Source organism: Elephas maximus, chromosome 9 (genome assembly GCF_024166365.1).
Source record: "Elephas maximus indicus isolate mEleMax1 chromosome 9, mEleMax1 primary haplotype, whole genome shotgun sequence".
Classification (NCBI taxonomy): domain Eukaryota; kingdom Metazoa; phylum Chordata; class Mammalia; order Proboscidea; family Elephantidae; genus Elephas; species Elephas maximus.
The window spans coordinates 18,052,587-18,079,400 of NC_064827.1; the positions used below are offsets into that span (position 1 = coordinate 18,052,587).

Consider the following 26,814-nt stretch of genomic DNA (forward strand, 5'->3'; position numbering starts at 1 on the left):
CAAGCTAGATGCAGGAAGAGTCTTTCTTTCGTAAAATGATTAGGCTAAATTGCTCCCACTCGAGAAGGATAAACAATTTGAAAAGAAGTTACCAAGGCTGCTTCTGATTCTTCTTAGAATTTTGAAGTATTTTTGGAAGTAAAACAAAAGCAGGAGGGACCCTCTGTTTATAGATGCAAGGATAACAATTATACCCATCAGTTTTCTCCCCTGATTTATTAGAAAAAAAAAACAAACAAAAAAACCCATTGCCATCAAGTTGCTTCTGACTCATGGTGACCCCATGCGTTACAGAGTAGAACTGAACTTCATAGGGAATTTTTGGCTATAATCTTCATGGAAGCAGTTGTCAGGCCTTTCTTCCACAGTGCCAATGGGTGGATTTGAACTGCCAGCCTTTTGGTTAGTGGCCAACTGCAAACTGTTTGAACTACCCAGTGATTCACCAGAGAGAGAGATATTTCCAAATTCCAAGCCTAAGAAAACTAATCTCATTCGTTTGCAGAGGCTCTACTCCCACTAAAGCCTTCCACTTGTTCATCCTTTCCATTTTGTAATGACTCTTTCCCCTATTAAAGTTCTTTTGGTATAGGGGTGCATGTTCCCAAGATTCTGGGTGAGTGTGCACAGACTCACTCTTTCTCACTCAGCCATACTGAGGAGAGGGGGCGGCTCAGAATGAGATGGCCACCCATCCACCAGCCTGGTAGTTTCCACAGGAACAAGCCTATTCCTGACTGGCATCACTTGGAGATGTGAATAAAATAGGAAGATCACGTCGACTGAGTAAGAACATTGAGGAGTATGGAAATAACTACTTGGCCACATAACTAACCTATGGCTGTGTTACCATGGGAGTGTGATTTACTTGCCTCTGTTTCTGGAAAACGGTTGAAAAGCATAGGAGGGGAGGCAAGAGGCTAGGTAATGCGTATTTGTTCTCTTCCAAATGTCCTGGGGATTTCATTTCTGACCACAGTTGCTTTTAACAGCAAGAAAGGCTCACATGCACAAACCCTTACAATTTGGAGGACAGATCCCCTGACTCCATGTAAAGGTTACTTGTTTAACAATACTGTATCCACAAGTGCCAACTCGTTTTCTTAACTGGCAAGCTGAGATTAGAAGCACACCAGGAGCACAAACAGCAAGTAACCTGGCAGCTAAGAAAATTAATGCAATTTTTTAAGAACGTGTGAGCAAGTTCCTGTTTAAACCCTTCTTTTGCTTATCGTGATCAGATTTCACTTGGGTACATTCTTGTTGTTACTTATTGTTGAGTCAATTCTGATTCATGGTGACCCCAGGTGTGCAGAGCAGAACTGCTCCATAGGGTTTTCAAGGCTGCCATCTTTTGGAAACAGATTACCAGGCCTGTTTTCTGAGCTGCCTCTGGGTAGGTTTGGACTACCAACCTTTCGGCCAAGTAGTAGACCACTTAACTGTCCCACCCAGGGACTCCACTTGGGTATGTGGGGAGTAGTAAAGAACGTGTCTCTACCATTTGTGGTTTTTTGGTATCTAGTCTTTATCATCAGAAATGGTTGGTGAGTTGGTGTTAAATGCACGTAGGATTTTCACTCATGTACCTAGCTTTATTTTATTTTTTTAACAATGAATGGGGTGGGTCACCAAGGCGTGCTTGCTTTGGCAACTCAAAAACGAGAGTTAGTGACTTAACTGCTGCCTTGAGGACAGTCACCTTCAGAGTAGTTAAGACTTCAGACTTTCTGGGATTAACAGGTCTGTTCACCTGGGCCAGCCAGACTGCTAACCAATTTCTCTTTCACTTTAGGTCAACAGCCTAGGCCAGACTTTGGGGATTAGAAGACAATCTCCAAACATGAGCCTTGGTTGAGAAAGCTGCTTTCCAGAAAAAACAATGGATCAAATAAATAGCTCTACCCTGGAGTTTCATTCAACCCACCCACTGCGACAGTTACAAAAATAAAGCAGGGCTTTGGACTGACCCCCACACTCCCCTAAGATGTGTCTGTAATCATGGTTTGGAAGTGGCCAAAGGCAAGGGTATTAAAGTTTATGCACAGAACACCTTACATCAGTGCTGAACCTTGGACTCAGTAATCTAGATAAGACATGCAGAATGAAAATTAGCCAACAAGGGTCGTGGATGCACAGCTCGCATGGACAGACACATTAGCACACTGAGGAATAAACCATGCCAGGAATCAAATTAGAATGTGCAAAGCTTGTCAGATTCTTCTAAGGAATGCCATTTGCTCGGCAGTTTTAAAATCATACCGAATTAACCTTCAAGCCCACATGACCTGAAGGGCTTTGCAAAACAACAACATATTTACAGCCCCAAGTAATGAAGAAGTCAAAAAAGCTCCAAAGAGAATGGGCTGAGAAGGTGAGCCGCAAGCACAGCCAACCAATCAGGAAATGCTTTCCAGCACACACACTCACCCAGTGTGTCCCCAAAGTTGGACTGCCAGATGTTAAGCTTGAATAGAAGCCAAACCTGGGTTTGTGAGGACACTTGCCAGACAGAGGAAAAGTTTCTATTACCAAAAAAAAAAAAAAAAAAAGTCCTCCAGGATGGTGGGTTTCTTTTTTCTTTGGGAGTATGGTCACTCGGCAAATATTTCTCCCAGGGGTGCATTTTGGATGACTTTTCAAATAATGACTAAGACTACAAGATGGCACCAACTTACCCTGGCATCTGTGACCTTGAATTCCCTTAGGATATACTGTGGCATGTTGTACTCAGCCATGGGGTCTACAACAAAGTACTGGTATCTTGCGGACCGTTCTGCTGGCCAGTACTGGTGACATTTTTCCTAAAAGGAGAGAAGATGAATGTTAGACAGGGTCAGTAAGGTTTTATCAATCATCCATCTATCTAATCTATCTATCTATCATCTATCTGTCTGTCTGTCTATCTATCTATCTACCTACCTATCTTTCTTCTCTCATTAACAAAATTTCAAAATTCAAGGCAATTTCGATAACATGGGACTCACTTTTCTTTGAGACTGCAGGCTCCCTGAATAGGAACGTGGAAATCGTCTGGTTCAATATTTGCCTGTGGTATTGAGTGTAGTACCCGGCACACAGCCAACCAACCCTTTTCCATTGAGTCGATTCTGACTTGTGTGTTAGAGTAGAACTGTGCTCCACAGAGTTTTCAATGGCTGATTTTTTGGAAGTAGATCACCAGGCCTTCCTTTGGAGGTACCTCTGGGTGGAGTTGAACCTCCAACCTTTTGATTAGCAGCTAGGGGTTAACCATTTGCACCCCAAAAGACTCCACCTGGCACAGAGTAGGTACTTAATGCACGTCAGTTGCATTGAACACTTTTAGAGGATGAACGACTTGTACCCATGAGTTATGGAAACAATTACATCAATCTTCGTACGCACTGTCGGCCAGGCCAGTCACGTGCTGATAGCCATAGTAAACGTAGGCCATCATGGGAACGAAGAGAACCATCAAATGTGAACGCAAAAAGACATCTATGAACTGATCTGGTCTACCCTCATTCGGTGGCTGAGGAGACCAGAGCCTAGGCAGCTTCAGTGACTTGCCTACACCCCACAGAAAGTCAACAACCAAACCAGAAGAGTCAGCTACTTTCCTAGTCTGGTATTCTTCTTACTGTCCCTGTGGGCTCTAAAAGTTGGGTTTTCACTGCATCTCTAATATTTAATTTATGTAAAGGACAGTGAGACAGAATACCTCAGGCAAAGATGGCACAATGCTACCATCCACTTAAGTGGTAAGTCCTTAGCTGCCCCTATGCTATTTTATGTATATTTAAGAATAATTATTTTAAAAAAGTGAACCTGAGATTATCAGATTATATCCTTAGAAACACTATGTAGTTTTCAAACACTTCACTCAACTGGGCGAGAAAGGTGGGCAAGTAAGAATTTGCCTCAGGGATGAAAGGAAGCTCCTTTACAAAGAGAGGTGATGGCACATTTGCTCATGCAACTCCACACTGTCTACGGTGAAGGGAAATAAGAATACACCAGAGGTTGGGCTATGAGTAAAACAGGGCACCTGCCTATTTATCTGTCTCTATGATTGTGTTTCACTGGAAACAAAGCAGTAGATTTTTCTTCAATAGCTGCAAATTAAATGATATGTCAGGCATAGGAGAAGGAAATGTAACGTGTGCGTAATTGCCTCCATGAACAACTACTTCCTTTGAGACCAGTATTGAATGATGCCTGGCTACCATTACTGAATGTTTTGATCAAAGATTATATAGAAGTATCCTGATCAAAAGGGGGAAAGTATGGAAAAGAATTTCAAATTCTCACTGAATCCAGACTTTCTGGAGCCACTGAGGCTAGATAAACTCCTGAAAGTATTGCCGAGATAATCTTTAAACCTTGAACCAAAAATATCCTGAGTCTTTAAATCATAGAATAGTTTAGCTTAATTAGTAAAACATGTCTGCCTTGAGCATTGTGTTCTTTTAAAGAACTATCCATATGGGGTCAAATTGATAACAGCAGCTTGAAAGGTTAGACAGAAAGCTTAGGGGGCAATGAATTTATGTTAATGAGGAGGAATAATTCAGGAAAGGTGGGTGAGAACTATTGTACAACTTGAAGAATGTAATCAATCACTGAATTGTATGTGTAGAAACTGTTGAATTGGTGTATGTTCTGCTGTGTATATGTTCTTGAAACAACAAAAATTAATTATTAAAAAAAAAAAAGAAGTGAATTTATAAATTAGAAACCAACAAAGAGCAATAGCCCAGACTGTGCCAAGAATATTCTGCATCTTCAAGAAATGACAACAGTACTTGGGTTATTGCAATGAAATCCCCATTTCTCCATGGGGTGAGCATCTTATGAGGAAACACGCTTAAAAGTGCAATACACTCACTCTGCCCATCTCGCGAAGCTTGGTGAGCATTACAACAATGGTGGAATTGTGTTCCCAGAGCATGCGCCAGAAGTCTTCTGTGGTCTCTGCCAAGGGTCCCTGGGTAGCGATGTAGGCTTTCTGTTGTCTGAATTAGAATAAGAATAGCATATTAGAGCACCCGGAGACCATGCAAAGGCTTATGTTTGGGATGTAAACATCAATCCATTAAAAAAAAAATTAAGCTTTACTATTAACGCAATTACAGACAATTCCGCTGAAGCCTGTTTAATCAAACTATAGCATTTAAAAGATTTTGGGGACTTTGCAAAAGAAATTGCTTTGTTAATATTATGATGTACCTCCTTATCATTAGTATTTAAATTTTAGTGCAACGCTAATAGCTCAATTTCACGTGTCATACAAATCACTTAACACTTAGTTGTGTGGCTTCATTTTCCAGAAATGACCCTCAAACAATCTATTAAATTTATGAAACGTGTTACAGAACAGTGTCTTTATTAACCCCTCCCACATCCAAATGGCTTCTGAAAGAAGAGTGCCAAGACAGATCAAAAACCCTGTGAGTGCTTCTTCTTTCTCCTATCCAAAGTAATAAAGTCAAATACCAAGAGACTGAAAGCTGACCTATGCAGAGAGAAAATGGCTTTGAACTGAGATGGAACTCATTCCGGTTATGAAACTAGGTTGCATGTAAATATCAAAGCTTTGGACTGTCCAGGGAGCTAGTGTATATACCTGTATCCATCAATAAAGCTGGCATTGATGTAATCGGATCCTTCTACTCCTCGGATAGGCTGCAGGCATACCCTTGTGGATTCATATGGCATAATATTAACAAGGCGATTTTTGAATTTATTACATGGAAGATTGGCACTGATGAATCTTGAGGTGTGAGCTTTAGAGCTGGCTAGACGCTGTTGAATGGACGAAAGGAAAAATCCAACAAAGATAATTTTAGCTTCTGGTTTAAATGCAATGCACCCAAGATTTCCTTTCAGATATAAATCTTTTGTTCCCTTTGGAACGAATGACTATTCCAACTGCACGGCCTTTCACTTCCTCCTAATGTCTCCATATAACCTATCGAATTTTTAAATATTATGTCCTGCGAGTGTGATCTCTCCATTTACATTCAGATACAAAAGAGCTACAAAAAAGCTCAAGGTATTGTTAGGAAGTAAAGAAGAGAAGAGAAGAAAGAGGAAGAAAGCCCTTTATAATCGACACCTGAGGAGAAGGTCAAGTGAATCTTGGCCTTTGTTTCACAAAGCTCAAAGGTTAAGAAAATACAGGCACTACTCCAAGACTATCCCAGAATGACTTGCTCTTCCGTGAGTACACTGCATCCAATGCCATACCTTAAATTCAAGCTCCATTCCTGTGACATTCTCTCCTGTTTCTATTTGTGTCAGCTTCTGAATGTAGGCATACAAGTTTCTTGCTGGCACTTCGGTATTTCCACAAGTCACTGCTTCTAACAGCGCATCGTGGATAAAGATATACTGGTCTTCTGTTTGAACCATGTAATTCCTCTGGGCTCTCATTAAAGTTACATGGCCATAAATATCTACAGTTTTTTCATGTTTTATTCTTTCTAGCATGGCATCTATTACGATGAAACAACCGGTCCGGCCAACTCCCGCACTACAAGGAAAACAAATGAGAAAAGAAAAGCCCAAGTCAACCAAGCGGGAAACCAATCCATAATAATACTATTTTGATAAATCGTGTTAATTGCTTTTACACCAATTGTTGTCAGTTGTTGTTGCTGTTAGGTGTCATGTAGTCTGCTCCGATTCATGGTGACCTTACGTACAACAGAATGAAACTTTGTCTGGCCCTGTGCCATCCTTACAAGCACTGCTATGTTTGAGCCCACTGTGGTAGCCACTGTGCCAATCCATCTCATTGAGGGTCTCTTGTTTTCACTGACCCTTTGTTTTACAAAACCTGTTGCTGTCCAGTTGATTCTGACTCATAGTCACCCTATCAGACAGAAGAGAACTGCCCCACAGGGTTTCCAGCGAGTTCAACTGCCAACCTTTTGGTCTGCAGCCGAGCTCTTAACCACTGTACCACCAGGGCTCCTGTGCCACAAGTATGCTGAATTCTACTCACATAGCTACTGAGATGATTTTGGAGCACTCTGAAGTCAAAAGTGTTACCAAGTCAACATAATCAGAGTGTAAAGGGAACAAGAAACTCAGTAAAATTAGTTGGGTTTCAGATATAAAAGTATCAATTACTGTACCTTTCATCACACAATACAACATGGACATTAGTTTGAAAACAACTATGAAAAAATACAAAGTTATGCTGTTCCTATTTAGAAAGCATATAAAAACATAGATCAAGATCTAACTAAGCTATTTTTTTTAAACTTAGTCTATTTTGGTTCCATTTACAAAGAAAAATCTAGTAAATCACTCACCTTGAAACTTTTCATATGATAAAACTCAGCAAAAAAGTTCTAAAACCAACATAGTGGGAAGTGTATAATTTAGAATATTAAAATGTTGTGGCACACTTAAAATAGTGCAGGGTATTCTCAATGGAAAGAAATACATAGTAAAAAGCCATCACTAGGGGCTATGGGCGTGTTCCCTGTTTTCACTCCCTTTCCTTTTAGAGTTGAAGGCATTTTAAAATTCCAGGTGAAATTCAAGTATTCTGTGGGGGAAAGGAAAAGCCTCAATCTTTGTTACTGAAAAAGCTCTGAGGCGTTTTTTAAACTCCATTACCTCGGGACTTATGGGTCATTTTCCAGTTGGTGGAAACTGATTCAAAGGAGAGGCGGTGAGAGAGTCAGCAGAGCACAATGGCTGGACAATATCTGTAGTTCCAAGGGGACAATCTAATTTACTGAACTGGATTACAGAGGCAGGTGGTTGAAACACTGGAATTTCCCCGAGTCTTGAAAAGAATACTAAGAAAATAACACATCTGTGTCCTTACAATCTCAAGATAAACCTGAGAGTTTACAATGTATCAAATACTTCAGGCTGAGTCCATTTATGTGTCAAGTAAGGTTCAATCCAAAACATTTTTTTCCTCCTGATCATGGGATGTTTGCCTGGCTGGTAAACACATAATCAACAGGAATAGGTATCTATTACCACCTTAAGGACCAAGCAACAGATAGTCTCTTTCATTCAATATATTGCACAGTTTCCTGTCATTTATGTATCTATATATTTATCTGTCTGTCCATTCGCCCATCCGTTCATATGCCCGCCCCACCATACATCCATCTACACATCTACCCATCCATTGATCCACCCACCCACCCATCTATCTGTCCATCCATCCAACCTCTCTTCATCTCTTCATTTAATGAACAATGAAGTACTTTCCAAAGTGAAATGGGGGATACAACAAAAAAGATGACTTGGATCCAACCTTGTTATGAATTATGTCCCCCCCAAAATATGTGTTGAAATCCTAATCTCTATACCTGTGGATGTAATGGTGTCTGGAAATAAGGTTTTCTTTGTTATGTTAATGAGGCCCTATCAATGTAGGGTGTGTCCTAAACCTAATCACTTCTGAGTTGTGAGAAGCAACATAAACAGACAAGTGAGTACCTATGGGAAGAGACAGACTCAATCCAATGGCCGTGGAGGAGGATGAACGTACAAGGCCAGGAACTCCAAGGGCTGCCAGCTGCTAGAAGCTGAAATAGACAAGGAAGGGCCTCCCCCCTAGAGCCATATGATGAATCTGGACTTCCAGCCTTCTGAACTATAAGAAAATAAATTTCTGTTCTTTAAAGCCACCCACTTGTGGTATTTCTGCTACAGCAACACTAGGTAACCAAGACAAACCTTTAAAGAGCTCAGAGTCTATCAATGGAGATAAGATTTTTACATAAATATTTTTAACACAAGAAAGAAGAGGATGTATTGGTTTCGTGGATGATGTAGCATTTGAACAGGGACTTGAAGGACGGGGAATTTAGGAAGCTGGAACAGCAAAAGAGAAGGGAACGGCTTTCATCATCAAAGTGCTGGCTCTGAGAACTACATATGAAACTTTCCATTGACCTGGTGGGACACTTGTGCAAGGAATGTATCAGAAGTCCAAACTGAGTGAGTTTAATGAGCACCAGGGAGCCTGTCTCAAATGAAATGTCAAGTTCTCTCTGGCAAGTGGCTACAGAGTGGTAAGAGAGTTTTTTATTTAACAAAATGATATCTTTATTTAACTACTGAACAGTGTAGGGAGCCCTGGTGGCTCAGAGGTTAAGAGCTAGGCTGCTAACCAAGAGGTTGGCAATTTGAATCCACCAGCCTATGGGGCAATTCTACTTTGTCCTATAAAGTTGCTACGAGTTGGAATTCACTCAACAGCAAAGGTTTCTTTTTTTGGTTTGAACAGTGTAGATCAAATGCACCCTCCATACAAGAGCCCTGTGGTTTGTAGACATGGTTAAGTGGGAATTTAATATAACCACTACTTTAATCTTTCTTACTACTTTAAAATTGCTTACTTCCATATATCCTGTACCAGCAGGCCTCTGGGTACAGATTCTAAGACTCTATTCAAGATCTAAGCCCTTTAACTGAGATGGCATTGAGATGTCAGGTAAAAGACTTCTGGGAAAAAGTCTTAGGAATGATGGCACATGCCTCAGCGTGGAACCCATCAGAAACCTGATGTAAGTGTTAATATACGGCTCTGCTGGACTGGTGGTTCCAGTGCATGGGGTACTAGTTTATTGAGTTTGTTCTACTCAATAGACATGACAGATGGCATGTCTTCCCTGACACTCTCTTCCCCCAGGCAGGGTTCATCACCTGCTGCCCCAGATGGCTTGATGCCTCAAGAACCTGCTACTACAGTCCCAGTCTCACCACTCATCTGTCACTTTGTCCTACAGTGGGGGCTTGCATGTTGCTATGATGCTGGAATCTATGTCACTGGCATTTTAAAAACCAGCAGGGTCGTCCACGTTGGACAGGTTTCAGTGGAGTTTCCAGACTAAGACAGACTAGGAAGAAAGGCCTGGTGATCTCCTTTAGAAAATTAGCCAATGAAAATCTTACAGCTCATAATAGAATCTTTTCCAATATAGTGCTGGAAGATGAGCCCCTTAGATTGGATGGTATTCAAAATACAGAGTAGCCACAACTACAGACTCCGGCATACCAATGATTGTGAAGATGGCACGAGACTGGGCAATGTTTCCTTCTGTTATATAAAGGTCTTCGTGAGCCAGAGCCAACTTGACAGCAACGTAACAACATAGTCCCAGCTGCATAATATTATTAATTAGTCTGGTGGGGATCTCCATCATCATCTCGAGAGCAGGAACTGTATTTTTTGTCATCTTTGTGTGCTCTTTACCAAAACATGCAATAAGTGCTCAATAACATTTGTGGTAATAAGTGAGTGATTTAGTTATCGGCGTGAGAGGCCAAATTCAACGAGCAGCTCATCCGGGAAAGGGAAGCCTACTTAGGAACCAAGCCTCTTCAGTTAGTCAAAGAAATACTACATTCGACCAAGGGCTGGAAGGATGCAGGCAGTATGTGACGACTGCTCTGCGTAGTGCCTGCTAGGGAGAAGGGAGACAGGAAAAATGCTTTGATTAGTCTCGGTGTCTTGGTTTCCTGAGAGCACCATCACGTTGCAATTAAAAGAATTTAAGACTTAACCTGGGAAAGGGAAGCAGTCCCCATATTTGGCAGGTTCTAAGACTATGACTAACATCTCTCTTCCTATTTTTCCTGTTTTGTTTCTCCAAATTGTCTTCATTGTAATTGTGCGTTGCTTCTAATTGGACACATCTTGATGCAATTCTTCCCAGCGGAAACCACACTGCATGCCCTACAACTGAGCCCCATATATCTCATCAATTCTAGAAGATGGCAGGGATGGTTTCACAAAACATGCATCAGGGACCATTCAAATGTCTGGATGATGCATGTTTCTATCTTCCAGAGGAAACATACTCCAGGATCTTGCAAAACTGGTAGGAATAACCAGAGCTCCAAACAATATCAACCTCTTTATGAGGGTGACGATGCATTTCTCCCCCCAAAAAATGAAGGAGGAAAAGAATCAAATGCATGCCTGAGTCTAAATCATGAAGTGGGGGGAAAAGAGAATAAAAGGAGAGAGACTGTTACTTGAGCAAAAATTTTGTTTTTCTTCCTTGAAAAGAGAAACTAGTTTTAACTTGCCCAATCTTGCTGTTTTTATGGAAGACAGTGAAGGAGCTGGCCTTTGGAAACTATACGTTACCTCTTCTCTGGGTGAAGAACTCTTTGGGGCTTTAAATAGTAGACGTGTCTCTTAAAGATGGGTTGGCACAGTGGCTGCAACAATAGGCCCAGGCGCAACAATGGGCCCAGGCATAACAATGACTGTGAGAATGGTGCAGGACCAGCAGTATTTCTTTCATTCTGTTGTATACAGGGTTGCTATGAGTCGGTGCTGACTCCATGGCACCTAACAACAATTTAGTTTGGAGCAAAGCAATAAGGCTCAAAACATATTTTCCAGATACCGCTGACTGAGTGACCTTGGAAAGTCACTTAACCTCTTCCCTTCTTCTTAAATTGCAATAGCGATAATTAAGTCCAGCTACTTATCTTGTTGTTAGGTGCTCTTGCATTGATTTCAACTCATAGCCACCGTATGTGACAGAGCAGAACTGGCCCGCAGGGTTTCTGAGGCAGTAATCTTCACAGTAGCACATCGTCTGGTCTTCCTCCCATGGAGCCACTGGGTAGGTTTGAACCGCCAACCTTTCTGCTAGCAGCCAAGCGCTTAACTGCTCCGTCACCAGTGTTCCTATCTAATTACCTAGAAAGGCTTATTATCTAGTAAGACTTGAGGCTTAACTAAACATACTAAGTGTTTTGCAAACATACCTTTATGTTTAGCATCTCAACACCTGTAGTTGAATCTCTGCTCTGCCACTTTCCATTAGCTGTATGACCTGAGGGTAGTTCCCAAATACTATGAATCAGAAAAAGGGGGAGGAAATAGCCTCAAAGAAGTGGCAGGTCTTTGTAGGTAGAAACTGCATTTTTAAATTCCACCTCTGAAGCTGACAACAAAGAATGCCAATATAACCCTGGGAAAATTATGGTAGAATCATTGCTGGATCATTTTGAGATTCGGCTTTTAAAATCTTGCTTTAATCTACCTCTCCAAGCTACTCTCCCCTTTCTGCTATTTCTAAGAAATAATGCCCTATGTTTTAAGGAACTTTCTGCTTTCCCATAAAATGGCATGATAAACGAGATGGCAGTGAAGAGCTTTCTCACCACAGAGTTTGGCGCCCTGGGGGCCTTGGGTAAACGTCAGTTTCTTTCCCCATCTCCGATTTCATAGTATTTGGGAACTGCCCTGAAGTCATACAGCTTATGGGAAGGTGCAGAGTGGGATTCAACTACAGGTGCTAGGATATTAAAATTTATAACCACATTCCACAGCACTGTCCCTGCTTCACATTGCTTTCTGCCATTTGGATCAGCAACAATTGCTAAACACATTGTTGTTGGTAGCTGTTTTCCAGTCTGCTCTAACTCATGGTGACCTTATGTTGCCCCAGTCCCTCACCATCTTCATGAGTCTTGATATTCTCAAGTCCATTACTGAGGCCACTGTTAGTGTCTTCCAAATTAGTACTGGTCTCATCTTCCAGTACTATTACCAACAATATTCTGTTGTGATCCATAAGGCTTTCATTGGCTAATTTTCAAAAGTAGGTCTACAAGACATTTTCCCTAGTCTTGGTCTGGAGCACCACTGAAATCTGCCCACCATGGGTAACCCCACTGATACTTGAAATTCTGGGGGCATAGCTTTCAGCATCACATAAGCCACCGCAGTATGACAAACTGACAGAAGAGTGGTGGGAAACATGACAGTACATGAAATTAGCCAATAGGAATTCTGGCTTGCATGTCAAGGTTCTATTGATCCTGTGACAGGGTAGAATTTCTATCAAGTTGGAAGCCAAAATGAAAGTTGAACTCTGAATGGCATCTTCAGAAACCTACCACCACCCCTTCGGACTGTGCCTCATCAATAACCTGTTTTTTCATTCGATGCCTTTGCGATGATCCTCTCATTTCTCTGGATTGTTCTGTCTGGGTCTCCTTCTCTAATTTGCCTACCTCTACTCACCCCAAAGTGCAGACAGTGACCCCAAGTTCCATCCTTCGTTCTCTCATTCCCCCTCACCCTTCAGTAACAGTCTCCAAACACATGACTCCTGAAGTGATAGCCCTCTCTTTGAGCTCAAGTGGAGACTGGCATTTCAAACAGTCCTCAAGTTTCCTTAGAAATAAAAAGGTTCCAAGCTTCATTGGCACCTTCTCCCCAATCTCCTCTCCCTCAGCCTCCTAGATACTCAGGTCTAAAATGTGTAAGAATCATCTTGGGCTCTTTCGCATCTTATCCTGTACAAGTTATAAATTTCTATGGATTCAACCCCACAATCCTATTCAATTATCCACCTGTGGTATGGGTGCAGGAGTCAGCAAACATTAATTGTTAAATTTTTGGGAATTCTGTTTGCCAGGTTGCTAGCCATTATTTAAATCAAATTATATAAGCTTATAATTAACTAATTATAGTAAACATAAAGATAATACATATTCAAAGCTTATTACTTACTAATTATTTTACTATCATCTGTGCTCCTGAGGTGAAAACAGTATATAACGGTTTGTTACTATGCATCTCTTCCCAGCTTTGCATTCAGTGACTTCATGTTTGTAGCTTCAACCCAGCCACAGTGGGAGTATTTACACCAAGGGAACTGGTAAATGCTACAATTTTTTTTCAGATGGCTTATTGTTACATATTTAACCAGCATACACTGACTGCTTTCGTAATCCATCCTTATCGTCCAAGGACAGACAGGAAGGTGTTCTTTCATCCACATTTGCTGTATACACTTCCACAAGACTCAGTAGGCTATGATTCTACAAATATTTACTAAGTGCCTATCATGTTAAGACAGTGGAAGCAATGAGCAAAACAAAAACGATTCTTAACTCATGGAGATTACAATTTAGTTGGGGGAATTAGCTGTTAAACGAGCAATCGCATGAATAAACATATAATTACAAATCTCAACAATGGCTGTGCAGTAAATGTGTAGGATGCTGGCAGAGAGTCTGAGAGAGAGTGTTCTTTAAATTGATACCTAAAGGATGAGTAACTGTTAGCTGAGTGAAGATGGGTTAGAAAAGCTTTTGCAGACAGAGGATATCCCAAAGAAAGGCCCTGGAATGGAAAACAGCTTAGCATATTTGAATAACTGAAAGAAAACCAGGGTAGTTGGATGGCAGGGAGGCAAAGAGGGTACATTCTGCATAGTTTTTCTCTATTTCAGGGACTATTTTTAACATATTTATTAAATTTATAACCATATTAACAACAATTATTTAGAATAACTCTTGAGTTCTTTCTCTTGATACATCTCTTGGTTCTTGGTTGGCTGGCATACGCCTTTGAACAATGTTTCATATAAAATATACATGTATGGTATTATTTTCTTGTGTATCTGAGAAATTCTTTCTCTTGCCTTTACACATGAACGGAAACTTTTCTACGTGCAGAATTGCTGTTGTTAGCCCCCAGACTCATGGCAACCCATGCACAATGGAACGAAACACTGCCCAGCCTGCTCTATCCCCACGATTCGTTCTAGATCAGTCCACTGTGACCCAAAGGGTTCTCATTGGCTGATTTTTGGAAATAACTTGCCAGGTCTTTCTTTTTAGTCTATCTTAGTCTAGAAGTTCTGTTGAAACCTGTTCAGCATCATAGCAACACACAAGCCTCTACTGACAGACAGGTGGTGGCTACACATGAGGAGCACTGGCTGAGAATTGAACTGAGGCCTCCTGCATGGTAAGCGAAAATTCTACCACTGAATGACCCCCACGTGTGCAGAATTAATGGACTCCAATCTTACCTCCTCAAACTCTAAGTACATTGCTCCATGGTCCTCATATTCTGAAGAATTCTTAGTTCATTCTGATTTTTGCTCTTTTAGTAGTAATTTTTGCCCCAAGTAATCCAGAGTTTTGTCTTTAACTTGGAGGTTCAAACATTTAATCTGGATGTCACTTAGATACTGGCCTCAGCATTAAAACTGCATGGCTTTCAGGAAATACTTTTTTTTTTTTTTTTTTTTAACCAAGATTCCTGTCTTTTCCATAGCTCCAGTCAAATTAAACATGCTTAAAGCTTTCCCAAGGATCTCTGGTAGCGTAGTGGTTAAACACTGCTGCTAACCGAAAGGTTGGTGGTTCGAACCTACCAGCTGCTCTGCGGGAGAAAGATGTTGCAGTTTCCTTCTACCCCTAAGGGGTAGTTCTACCTTATCCTATAGAGTTGTTATGAGTCAGAATTGACTAGATGGCAATGGGTTTGGCTTTTTTTTTGGGGGGGGGGGAGGGTAAAGCTTTCCCACCTCTTTGCTTTTGTTTATTCCCAGGTCCTTCTACCTCCTTAACATCTCTGTTGACATCTTCCCTCCTTCAAGACTCACCTGAAGTGCTACACTCTTGATCAACACTCTCTTGATTCACTCCTCCTTGGATCCCTATGACAGTTTATACCCCTTTTTCAGGGACCACTTTATTTTTCTTTTCTGATTATTATCCCTATGCCAGTTCATAAAATCCTCGAGAGGGAGGCCAGCAGCTTCCTGGTCTCTACTGTTTTTGCCTATTTCTCATGGTAATTGCCATGCTAATGAAACTGAAGTTCGTCAGCTGGAGTTGCAAAATAAAAAATACAAGTTTAAAAAACTAAACGTTCTCTGGGATCCCTGACATATGGAAGAACATCTCCTAAGCCCTCAGCATGGGAATATACCTTTGATAAATGTTTACAAAGATGGAGGGTGTTCTCATAATTTGATAAGTTGGAAACAACCTGGACTTAGGCTTTTTCCAGTTTTTTAGAGATAACAAACTGCAGGCATTATTTTTTTCCTTAAGCAACTCAACTTTGAAAATTCAGAGCTTTTAAAAGAACGCCAACCTTCTTGTGTTCCAATTCCCAAGTTCCCCTAACAGCGCATATTTTACTTCCTTCTTCAATTTACTCCTTTTGCCGCCCGTCGTATCTGAGTGCAGTCTACCTCTCACCATGAAGGATTGTGGTTCTCAAAGCAAATACATTTTTCTTTGATTCGGAGAAACCCAGCTCCCCAAAGTAGTGATAATGACAGAACCCTATTTAGTGCTGTTTGTTTTTCATCATTTCTACAGCTTTCAACCTGAAACATGATAAGAACAGCAAAACTGATAAACCACCCTATTTTTAATCTGTTTTCTGTCTGAGTAGTTGGCAAACGCGGAGACAGATTTTTCTAAATATCTTTAAAAAAAGGAGTGCATAACCCTATGCTTCAGGCTGGAAAAAAAAAAAAAAAAAGATTTTTTTTTTTAAGGCCAGCACAATTCAGTACACTTATTCTGTTCCAGAAAATTCCAGCCAAAAGGGAAAAAGATAGCACTTTTAAATTAAGTCTAGCATTATGTTGGTCCTCATTATCCCCTGAACCTAAAAACAACTTTCTAGGTTACCTCCCATTGAGAACAATGATTCTATTAACACGAATCAGAACACAAACGAAGTCTGTCTTTGTTGTAATTTGTGCAGCAAACAAAATACTTGTCAAACTTCAACTTTTTTTTTTTATTAAAACCCAATGTCAGTGAGTGATCGACATCCCAGTGTTATGCTGGGAGACTATGGAGTCCATTAGACAAGTACGCCTACTAGGAAATTGTTATTACTTCAATATTATCATTCATCCAGTTACAACATTTGTTTTCAATTTCTAAAAACACGATTGAGTTAGTCCCACGAGTTGAAATATGCTCAATGTCCCGTGATGCGACATGGTGGTGATGTGCAAAAAGAGAAATTAAGAGGCAGAAGGGGGCTATTTTGTGCTAATGCCAGTCTGGGGATGTGTTTAAAAGTTGGCATTTCTGATTAATCTGGTGGAGTTTTAATGCTGACCCTTTATGGATACTTCAGTGACCTGGCAAAGAAAGACAATGTAATCAAGATATTTCACAGACCATTTACTTGTGTGCAAAGACAGTAAATATGGACCAAAAATCATGGTGAGTGTTTTGTATATATATCAGCCCTAATCTGATTGGATATTACAGTTCAGCTGTAACAGGAAGGGTGCTTAAGAACTGCAAGTATATAAAAATTGAAAGACACCTATGAAAATGGCTTGAGTTTTATGACTGAAGTCTATTAATCAGGTGACCATCCTGATAAAACTGTGATGTGACTCTTACCAGGCTGCTGTTTTGAAACTCTCCTTTCATTTTTTTTAAAATAGAAAAAAATTTTAACTTAATATACAGAAGTATTAGGCATCTCTGGAATTTTGGGGCTATCTCTAAAATGTTGTTGTTGTGTGCCACTGAGTCAATTCAGACTCACACCATCTGTTTAGGACAGAGTAGAACTGCCCCATAGGGTTTCCTAGCCTGTAATCTTTATGGGAGCAGATCACCAGGTCTTTTCTCCCGTGGAGCGATTGGTGGATTTGAACTGCCAACATTTCAGTTATCAGCGAGTACTTAACCATTGTGCCACCAAGGCTCCTTCTCTATAAAATACTGACCCACAAATAATTTAGTAACTCTAGCATCTCTTTTACCTAGAATTCTCATAGAAGTTATGCTTTTACTTAATATCAATATTCATCTGGCTATGTCAGATTTAATCTTATTATGAAGTAAAAAATTAAAAATAAATATATTTTTGAAGAAATTGTCATTGGAATCACAGTAGATTTTATGCAGGTTAATGGCCACAGACTATATGCTTATGTAATATAGTTGTTTCAGAGATCAATCTTGCAGTATTCATTAAAATTTCAAATGCACATACTCTTTGCCACGGTGCTTCTTGCAATCTGCTATGAGATACACTTACACATATGTGCAGAGAAGCTTAGAAAGGAATTTTCATTGTAACATTATTTGAAATAGCAAATTCACTGGAAAAGCAATTTCTATCACTAGGGAAATAGTTAATAAACTATGGTCCATCAATACTGCAAATATTGTATAGTAGTTAAAAAGAATGAGGGAAATCCATGTACTGAACAAAAGATCTCTAAAACATTGTTAAAAAAAAAAAATTGCCCTTGAGTCAACTCCAACTCATGACGACGACTCCCTGTATGACAGAGCAGAACTGTGCTCTATAGGGTTTTTAGGGCTGATTTTTTGGAAGCAGATCACTAGGTCCTTCTTCTGAGGTATCTCTGGGTGGACTCGAACCTCCAACCTTTCAGTTATCAGCCAAGCTCATTAACAGTCTGTACTACCCAGAGACTGAAGACATTGTTAAGCCTACCTAAATATGTTGAAAAGCAATATATGTATCATGGTACCACGTATATTTTATAATTTCTATGCAGTAAGATTACATATTTCTATATGTGCACATGTTCATGTGCAAAAAAAAAAAAAGACCTGGAAAGATACACACATCATCACAATAGTTCCTTCTGAGAGGAGAAGGGAACTGGTGACGGAGGTGGTAGGGAGCACTTTCATGTTAGCTGAAGTGTTTGATTTTTTTTTTTTAAATAAGGACAACACAATTATGTAATAATGGAAATTAAAAAGAAATATAAAAAATGTATCAGTTTATGTAATAAAAATCATAATTAAAAATTAATAAACAACCAAGGCTCCAAGGAGGCAGAGGAAGAAGGTGGGACCCTATTCACTCTAATTTGGGATAAATCCGTGGCTCAGACATGGATTCTCAGAAGGAGACCGGGTGACACTGGCTGCTCTTTACAGCAAAGACCTGGCCCTGCTCTCAGGTGCCAGCGTCTAAGGAGTGGGTTTCAGAAAGAAGGGGGAGACAGGAACTCTCACATAGATTAGAATGCTTGGTAAAGAGACAGAATAAGCAACGGTTAGGATAAGACAACTAGGAACCTTGATCTCTCTAGAAAGTAGCAACCGTTAGGATAAGACAACTAGGAACCTTGATCTCTCTAGAAAGTAAAAGTGCACTGTACATTTGTATGGCATCCTGTAACGATCAAAAGAAGTTTACATGTCATCCACAGGAATAAGCAAAGAATAAGGGTGGAGCTCCTGACCTGACAAAGATCTCAAGGGTAACCTCCCCAGATCATGCTCCCTCAGGGAATTTTATTTTCCCGTGATGTCTGAAGGGGAATTTCCTAAAAGGAATAAGCCTACAAAAAACTAAGACTTCATGGGCCAAATCTATTCCACCCCCGCACCCACCCCAAATATGCAGACTCAAAAATAAACCCTCTAAAGACGCCTGCATATCTTGGCTCTATCCCAACATTATCTGCCAAACCCATTCCCTATTATTCCTAAAACGTGATGCTCCAGATAAATTAGAAAGCTAATAGGTTTATACAAAGAACACCTGAATATGCCATAGAAGGTCTCATTTTACAGATGGATTGAGGAGGCCATCAGGCAAAGACAAACAGACTCAGCTGGCCCTTGTAATTGGTAGTTGACTGAATCTTAATAGAGGTCCATGGAAGCATGCAATGGGAATATTAGACACTACTGTATCATTCACACCAGGTGCTGACTAACCAGGTGATGTGGTGAAAACCAGGTGAAGCTGTGCACTACAGATTAGTAAACAAGCACAATTAAGCCCATGCCTACCTTGGTTATCGGGCAATCCATCTCTGGTTTACATGGAGAAATTCCTTTAAATGGCCATATCAGTTTAGTCCATTTTCTAACTTCTGCTTAGAATGGTACAAAATTATTTGTATTTTGAAAGAACAGACAACCGTTAACCAGGCCTGCCATGTAAAGACGCACAGGTTGTCTCTCCTTTCAAAATGTGGAACACAGGTCTGCTCTGACACACGTGGGGTTGCCATGAGTCGCCACTGACTCCATGGCAACTGGCTTCATCAGGGGTTACAAATATGTAGGCGCTGTGTTTTGGCTGACCCTTCTCTTCGACTTCCACAGGCCTTGATAAGGTAGTGAGAATCTCAGTCTCAATCAATTTACCTATCGCCTTACCCAGGGCCCACTTCACTTATTAGATCACCCTGTCAACCTCCACTAGGCCTTTGTGTTGGTGACCCCAGGAACCTGATCTGGCTTCTGAACTGCCAGGTGTCTGAATTTATAAATCTGTACAGCTTACTGCCTCTTCCAACTCTCCTGCCCGCTTAGAGTCATTTTTTGCAGGAGGAAACGGAGACCCAGGTAAGGTCAGGAATTTCACCAAGGTCACATGGCTGTTACCAGCAGAGGCGAGATGTGTGTCCACTTCTCCTGTTTCTCAGCTCCTGCCCTCAGCAATGGGAATTTTACGGAAAACAGATGACATTTTCCTCGGAGCTCCCCAGTGGACACCGGTCCATGAGTCTATCAATGTACGCTGCAGCAGTGCTGGTCAAAAGAGAATGCCGCGCCTGTATCTGTACTTTATTTATGAAACACTGGCTGCCCCACTCTATTCAACCACCTACAGAGAAATGAACTAAGCAGCATTTGAAGCACTGTCAAAATAGGTCTGGTGCACCTGGCCAAGTATTAACTACCTATATTTATGCCAGTTCCATCTCTTTCAGAATGCTTTGGCCTGTGGATGACTTTCAGTAAGTTTGGTATGCATACATGATGACTACTTAGTGAAAACTAGTATTAAATGTATTTAGAATGACGTATTGGTCATGTTCTGAGGATGGGAGTAAAGAGTACAGGGTTTTCCTCTAATTCGAGGTAATAACCAAAAACCAGAAAACTAAACCCACTGCCGTAGAATCAATTCTGACTCATAGATACCCTGTACGACAGAGTAGAACTAGAACATACGATTTCCAAGGCAGTAATCGTTTAATCTTTAGAGAAGCAGGCTGCCACATCTTTCTCCCAGAGAGGCTGGTGGGTTCAAACCATCCACCTTCTGGTTAGCTTAACCACTGTGCCCTTAGGGTTCCTAAGGTAATAAAAGACGATGGAAAACGCTCCTGAAGTAATAACAGAGAATGGAACACACCAATGGGATGGAAGTTAACATTTCGTAATTCAGTTGAATAAATAATGAGAGATTCGTCTTATACATGTCAATCACCATACAATGAACGTACTGCCACGTGTTTGTGCATTATACATCCGAGAGTAGGAGCTCTGTTGGAGTAATGGTTAAGTGCTTGGCTGCTAAATGAAAAGTCGATGTTTTGAACACAAAAGCCACTCTACGGAAGAAAGACCTGGCGATCTGCTCCCATAAAGACTGCAGTCTAGGAAACCCTATGGGGTAGTTCTACTCTGTCACATGAGGTTGTTGTGAGTTGAAATCAACTTGACGGCACCTAACAACAACACATGTCCGAGTGGCCTAGGGACACTCCAGGAGAAGATTCGTGGGCTCTGCCTAGAGATACTGAGTAGGCCTGGACTGGGGCCCAAGAATGTGCATTTCTAACAAGCTCCAAAGTTATGCTGATCCTGTGGTCCACGGACCACACTTTGGATAACCAGGATAGAGGATATGCCTAACATCTGTATAAGTAAAGGAGAGCAAAAAATGGGTCAATATGCTAAAATTTATGTGCATATCTGCCTTTTTGTGTGTGTATATATATTGTACATGTATCTATATATACATATACACATAGTCACAACAATGAGCTCAAATATATCAACCATCATGAAGATGGCGCAGGACCAGGCAATGTTTTGTTTTGTTACACATGATGTTAGGAGCCCTGGTGGAGCAGTTGTTAAGCACTTGGCTGCTAACCCAAAGGTCTGTGGTTCAGACCCACCAGCCGCTCCCTTGGGAGAAAGCTATGGCAGTCTGCTTCCTTAAAGATTACAGCCATGAAAACTCTGTGGGGCAGTTCTATTCTTGTCCTATAGGGTTGCTATGACTCAGAGTCGACTTAACTGCAACAGTTCTGGTTTGGTTTTTCGTATACATAAGGTTGCCATGAGCTGGAGCAGACTCAATGGCAACTAACAACAACATGTATATATAAATATTAAATGTAAGGTTTGCCTATTTTAAAGACCAAACACTTCACTATCTGCAAATTTATGGAATTATCTTGTAACAACACTCAGATGCCAAAAGCCCACCTTGCCAGTTTTATTTGCAAGAAACAACCCCAGATCCAAGTAAATCAGAGACCCTGTAATAAGACCCAAAAGTATTTTTCCAAAGACAGAAAGAAGAATATCCAAGCAACAGAACCCTGATGGGACAGACACAACGTGAAGATAACAGGACTACTTTTAAGCTTCATTCTATGACCAGGAGGCACAACAACATCGTTTGAGATAGAAAGTTCTCATGCTGATTACATGAAATCAAAATACACACTGTTCAGAGGCAGCCAACAATTTTTTTTTTTTTTTTAATTCGATACAGCCAAGTTTATGCAATGAGTTTCACTGCACTTTCAGTCTGGGAGTTTTTCAAAATACATTGCAGGTACAGCTTGGAAAACTCAGTGAGACCCCTGTCTAGAGCTCAGCTATTAGATTATAAAAATATTTTTCACATTTCCTATAGGTGTCTATATTCCTTTCTTTGCTAGCGATTTTAACTCAGAACTCATTATTGACAGCTGTTCATTCTGATACAACCTAATCGCTCTTGTGCCAGGCTCAGCTGCAAGGCAGCTGAGTTCCTTTCCCTTATAGAGTACATTACATAGAAACACTGGGAGGAAAAACATAACCAATTTACTAAATACGTGTGCCTAAAATGATTTATTGAGCTCTACTGATCAAACAATGCATCTATCTGCAACATAGGTCAAAGAAAATTACAGCAGGGAGAGTTTATAGTATTAAATATAATAATATGAAAATACTCAAATGCATTAAATATATAGATGATGAGCAGCAGCAATCTGAATATTTAACCTTTTTATTAAAGAAACATATAAACTGTTATATTTGAGTAATAAGCATGGCAGGTAATTGGCCAAAGACTAATTCCGGGATTAACGACTTGACATAAACTATATAATACAAAGTTTTCCTGGGTGGTGCGAACGGTTTGAGCCCAACTACTAAGCTAAAGGTTGGTGGTTCAAACCCACCCAGCAACTGTGGAAGAAAGGCCTGATGATCTGCTTTCATGAAATGACAACTAAGAAAGCTCTGTGGGATAGTTCTCCCCTGTAACACAGGGGGTTGCCATGAGTCGGATTTGACTCAGTGACAACAGGTTTTTGTTTTTTTTTTTATATGTTATTTATAGAACCTGAGGTGCCCACCATAACTGACATCAGTCAGGAGGACTAGCGTACTCTGGGATTATTTTGCTGTTCAATAGCCCTTTCTTGGATGGGAGAGCTTCTGGGGACATACCATTTGCTGCTGAGCTGACTCCGACTCATGGTGACCCATGTATGTCAGAACAAAACTGTTCTCCGTAGTTTTCAGACACTGGTTTTTTGGAAGTAGATCACCAGACCTTTAATTTGAGGTGCCTGTGGGTGAACTTGAACCTCCAACCTCTCAGTCAGTAGCCCAGCACGATAGCCCTTTGCACTACTCAGTGACTCGTTCTGGGGACTTAGCAATTCTTTTCCTCACCCACCAATCACTGGTGTGGAAGAACTGCTTTCCCTAACTTTACTAGAAGAGGCATACTAACTTGTAGAAGTCAAAGCTATTTCCCCTGCAAGATTCTCTTCAAAGGCGATGTCTCATTCTAGCAGTCCCCCAAGAGATGTGGGAACAGCTTGGCAATATTCATTCTATCAAATGCCTCAGCAGCCTCACTCATGGGTTTCGGACAATTTTGGGACCCCAAGCCGCCTTCCTTAGTGGACTGGAACCACCCAAAGAGGGGAAAACCGAGGGCTGGACTCACTGGAGACCATATAGGCAGCAAACACGGTGCATCTGAGAAGAGCAATAGCTCGTTTTATTTGTTCTCTGTCACTTCTGAAAGCCGAGGGAGTGTTGATGATCTGGGATGAGCAAACTGCTCCTTAGTCAGGAACCCATTCAAGGAAAATGAACTTTTCCTTAACACCAGGGACGCTCTATGGTGCTTTCTGTTCTGAGGGCACTAAGTGCTTCTCTCCGCAGAATTAATCTACCTCATATTGGGAGGAAAATGTTGGGAATGGGATGTTTATTACCTTGACAGTACTCAGTGATGCAGCTCACATTCCCATTAATACCAGGCACAGTGCTAATTAAAATGCAAGCCCCAATTCAACACTCACAAAGCCTGACACACTAAATGTATACTACAGGCCTCAGGCGCTTGGTAACCCACAAAATCTTCTCAATAGCCTATTCCCTGTCCCTCAAGCACCCCAGTAAAAATGGAACTCATTTGCCATTTAAGAATTTTTTTTTAACCTATAGAGTACAGATCATTTCATCATTTAGAATTCTCTCATGGTTTTGCTCCCGGTGTTGTTTTGGATTGTGATATGACTACCCTAATGTTCACTTATCCATCAAATACTTGTTGCTAGTTGTGGTTGAGTCGCTTCCAACTCAAGGCAACCCCATGTACAACAGAACAAAATGTTGTCCAGTCTTGTGCCATCTTCAGGATTGCTGGTATGCTTGAGTCCATTGTTGTGCTCACTGTGTATTTTCAGTGCTTTCTAACCTGGGGGGGGGGTTCATCTTCTAGCACTATATAGCACTATATCAGACAATATTCTGTTGTGATCCATAGGTTATCTTTTAAATAATTTACTTATTTTTGTTGTTGAGAATACACACAACAAAAACATATACCAATTCTAGTTTCTATGTGTACAATTCTGTGACATTGATGACATTCTTGGAGTTGTGCAACTACTGTCACCTTTTTCTGAGTTGTTCCTCCCCCATTAACATAAACTCACTGTCCTCTAAGGTTCCTAACTGTTCTTTGGAGTTTTGAGCCATCCGGTTTTCATCAGCTAACTTTTGGAAATAGATTGCCAAGCCTTTCTTTCTACTCTGTCTTAACCTGGAAGCTCTGCTGGAAATTGTACACCACCAGTGTTGCTGTTAGTATTAGAAATTCCGGTGGCATAGCTTCCAGCATCACAGGAACACACAAGCCACCACAATACAACAAACTAACAGGTGGGTGGTGGATGAAATAAGTGTCTACTTCACGCAAGGCATAGATCTAGGTGAGCAAGGTGCAATGCTTAATTTTAAATACATTCTCAGACCTCCTATCTCTAGTGGCTGGAAGTCAGAGTTCAGAGAAGGAATCCAGTTTTCACCCGTGGAATTAAAGGCTTGCCACAGCTAAAAGCCCCACTTTTTCTTTTTCTTGAAGGTTCACTTTTAACTGATTAAAACTGTTGAAACAAAATTGAAGTACTGACTAAATCCAGGTAACTAATGTTCTGTTTTCACATCAGCAAGACAGGGAAAGGGGTCTGGGTGAGATGTGCTTGTTTTAGGACACTCAGCTTGGCCGACGGAAAGAGCACGGCTGTAGAGATTTGAAACTGGCTCTTCCGCCTGCAAGCTGTGTGATACTGTTGTCAGGTATCATCGAGTCAGTTCTGACTCATAGCGACCCTACAGGACAGAGTAGAACTGCCCCATAGGGTTTCCTAAGAGCAGCTGGTGGATCTGAACTGCCGACCTTTTGGTTAGTAGCCGAGCTCTTAACCACTATGCCACCAGGGCTCCAAGGTGTATGATGTCAAAAAACAAAACAAAACAAAAAACCCACTGCTCTCGAGTCGATTCTGACTCATAGCAACCCAATAGGACAGAGTAGAACTGCCCCATAGAGTTTCCAAGGAGCGCCTGGTGGATTCGAACTGCTGACCTTTCGGTTAGCCGTAGCCCTTAACCACTATACCACCAGTTTCCAGCTGTGTGATAGCATGTGATTTATCTATTTTCCTGAAGCCTCAGGTTTCTCACATACAAGCCCGTTCCTTTAGGTTGCTGTAAGGATACTGTAGGCAAAATGCCTTTTAAATAACAGCTTCTCAATAAATGTCAATTTCCTCACTCTTCTTTTCCTATGAATTGAGTACTTTAAACTGAATAAAAATTCAATTGGTTTAATGGCAGAGTACACCTGCAACCTTTTTATTCTCACATGGTTTATACTGAAGACTTATACTAATGAATTTATAAACCCAATATTCCCTGGTTTCTATCCTCTCAGGGAAAAAATTGTATTATATGGGCAGTCCCTGGGTATGAATGAGATCTGTTTCTAACTGTGCCTTTAAGTCGAATGTTGTAGGGAAGTCAAAACAGGTGATAAGGTTCTCTAGCCTCACTTTAGCGCAAGAAAGGCTCCAGGCCTTTTCAGTGATTTAGGAGGGGCACATGCAGCAGGAGAAGGTGATTGTGAAGAAGAATTTGTTGCAAGTAGGGGTTGGCTCACTCCATTCAAAGTGAGGGCAAGCTGACATGACACTGAAGGGCAAGTATGAGCTGTCCATGTCTAACATTTGTAACTGGGAACTGCCTGTACCATTGAATTAGATCTTAGATTTGGAAGGAACCTTAGAGATGATCTAATCTAGTGGTTGTGGTTGTCTCAAATCGAGGTCCTAACCAGCAGCATCAGCGTCATCTGAGAACTTGTTAGAAGTGCAGATTTTCGGGCCCCACCCATGAACTACAGAATCAGAACCTAAGGGGGCAGGGTCAGGCTGCCTGAGTTTTAACAAGCCCTCAGGTGATCCTGATGGATGCTAAAGCTCCAGAGCCATCCATCCAAGTCAACCCCTTAATTGTTTACAGGTGGAGAGACAGGACCTGAGAACAGCATATCAGGATTTAAATCAGATCTCCCAGCTTCAAGCGCATTGTTTTGTGTGTGCCAAATTCTCTTTTCTTCCCCTTATCTTAAGTAGCCCTTATGGTTTGTTGAATCATTTGTTCCTTTCCATGTGCCTATGGATATCTACCACCACCTGTCTGTCAGTTCGT

General features: G+C 40.9%; 1 protein-coding gene across 5 annotated transcripts in view; it reads right to left on the minus strand.

The window, feature by feature from the left end:
* Positions 1–26,814, minus strand: part of PTPRD (protein tyrosine phosphatase receptor type D) — a 591,083-nt gene that overhangs the window by 7,630 nt on the left and 556,639 nt on the right. For all 5 annotated transcript variants that reach the window (XM_049896355.1, XM_049896354.1, XM_049896353.1 and 2 more), the window contains 4 exons: positions 6,232–6,517; positions 5,609–5,787; positions 4,871–4,997; positions 2,679–2,804 (listed from right to left, as the gene is read on the minus strand). In XM_049896355.1, coding sequence (XP_049752312.1) covers positions 2,679–2,804; positions 4,871–4,997; positions 5,609–5,787; positions 6,232–6,517 — 718 coding nt within the window. The remainder of the gene's footprint in view (positions 1–2,678; positions 2,805–4,870; positions 4,998–5,608; positions 5,788–6,231; positions 6,518–26,814) is intronic.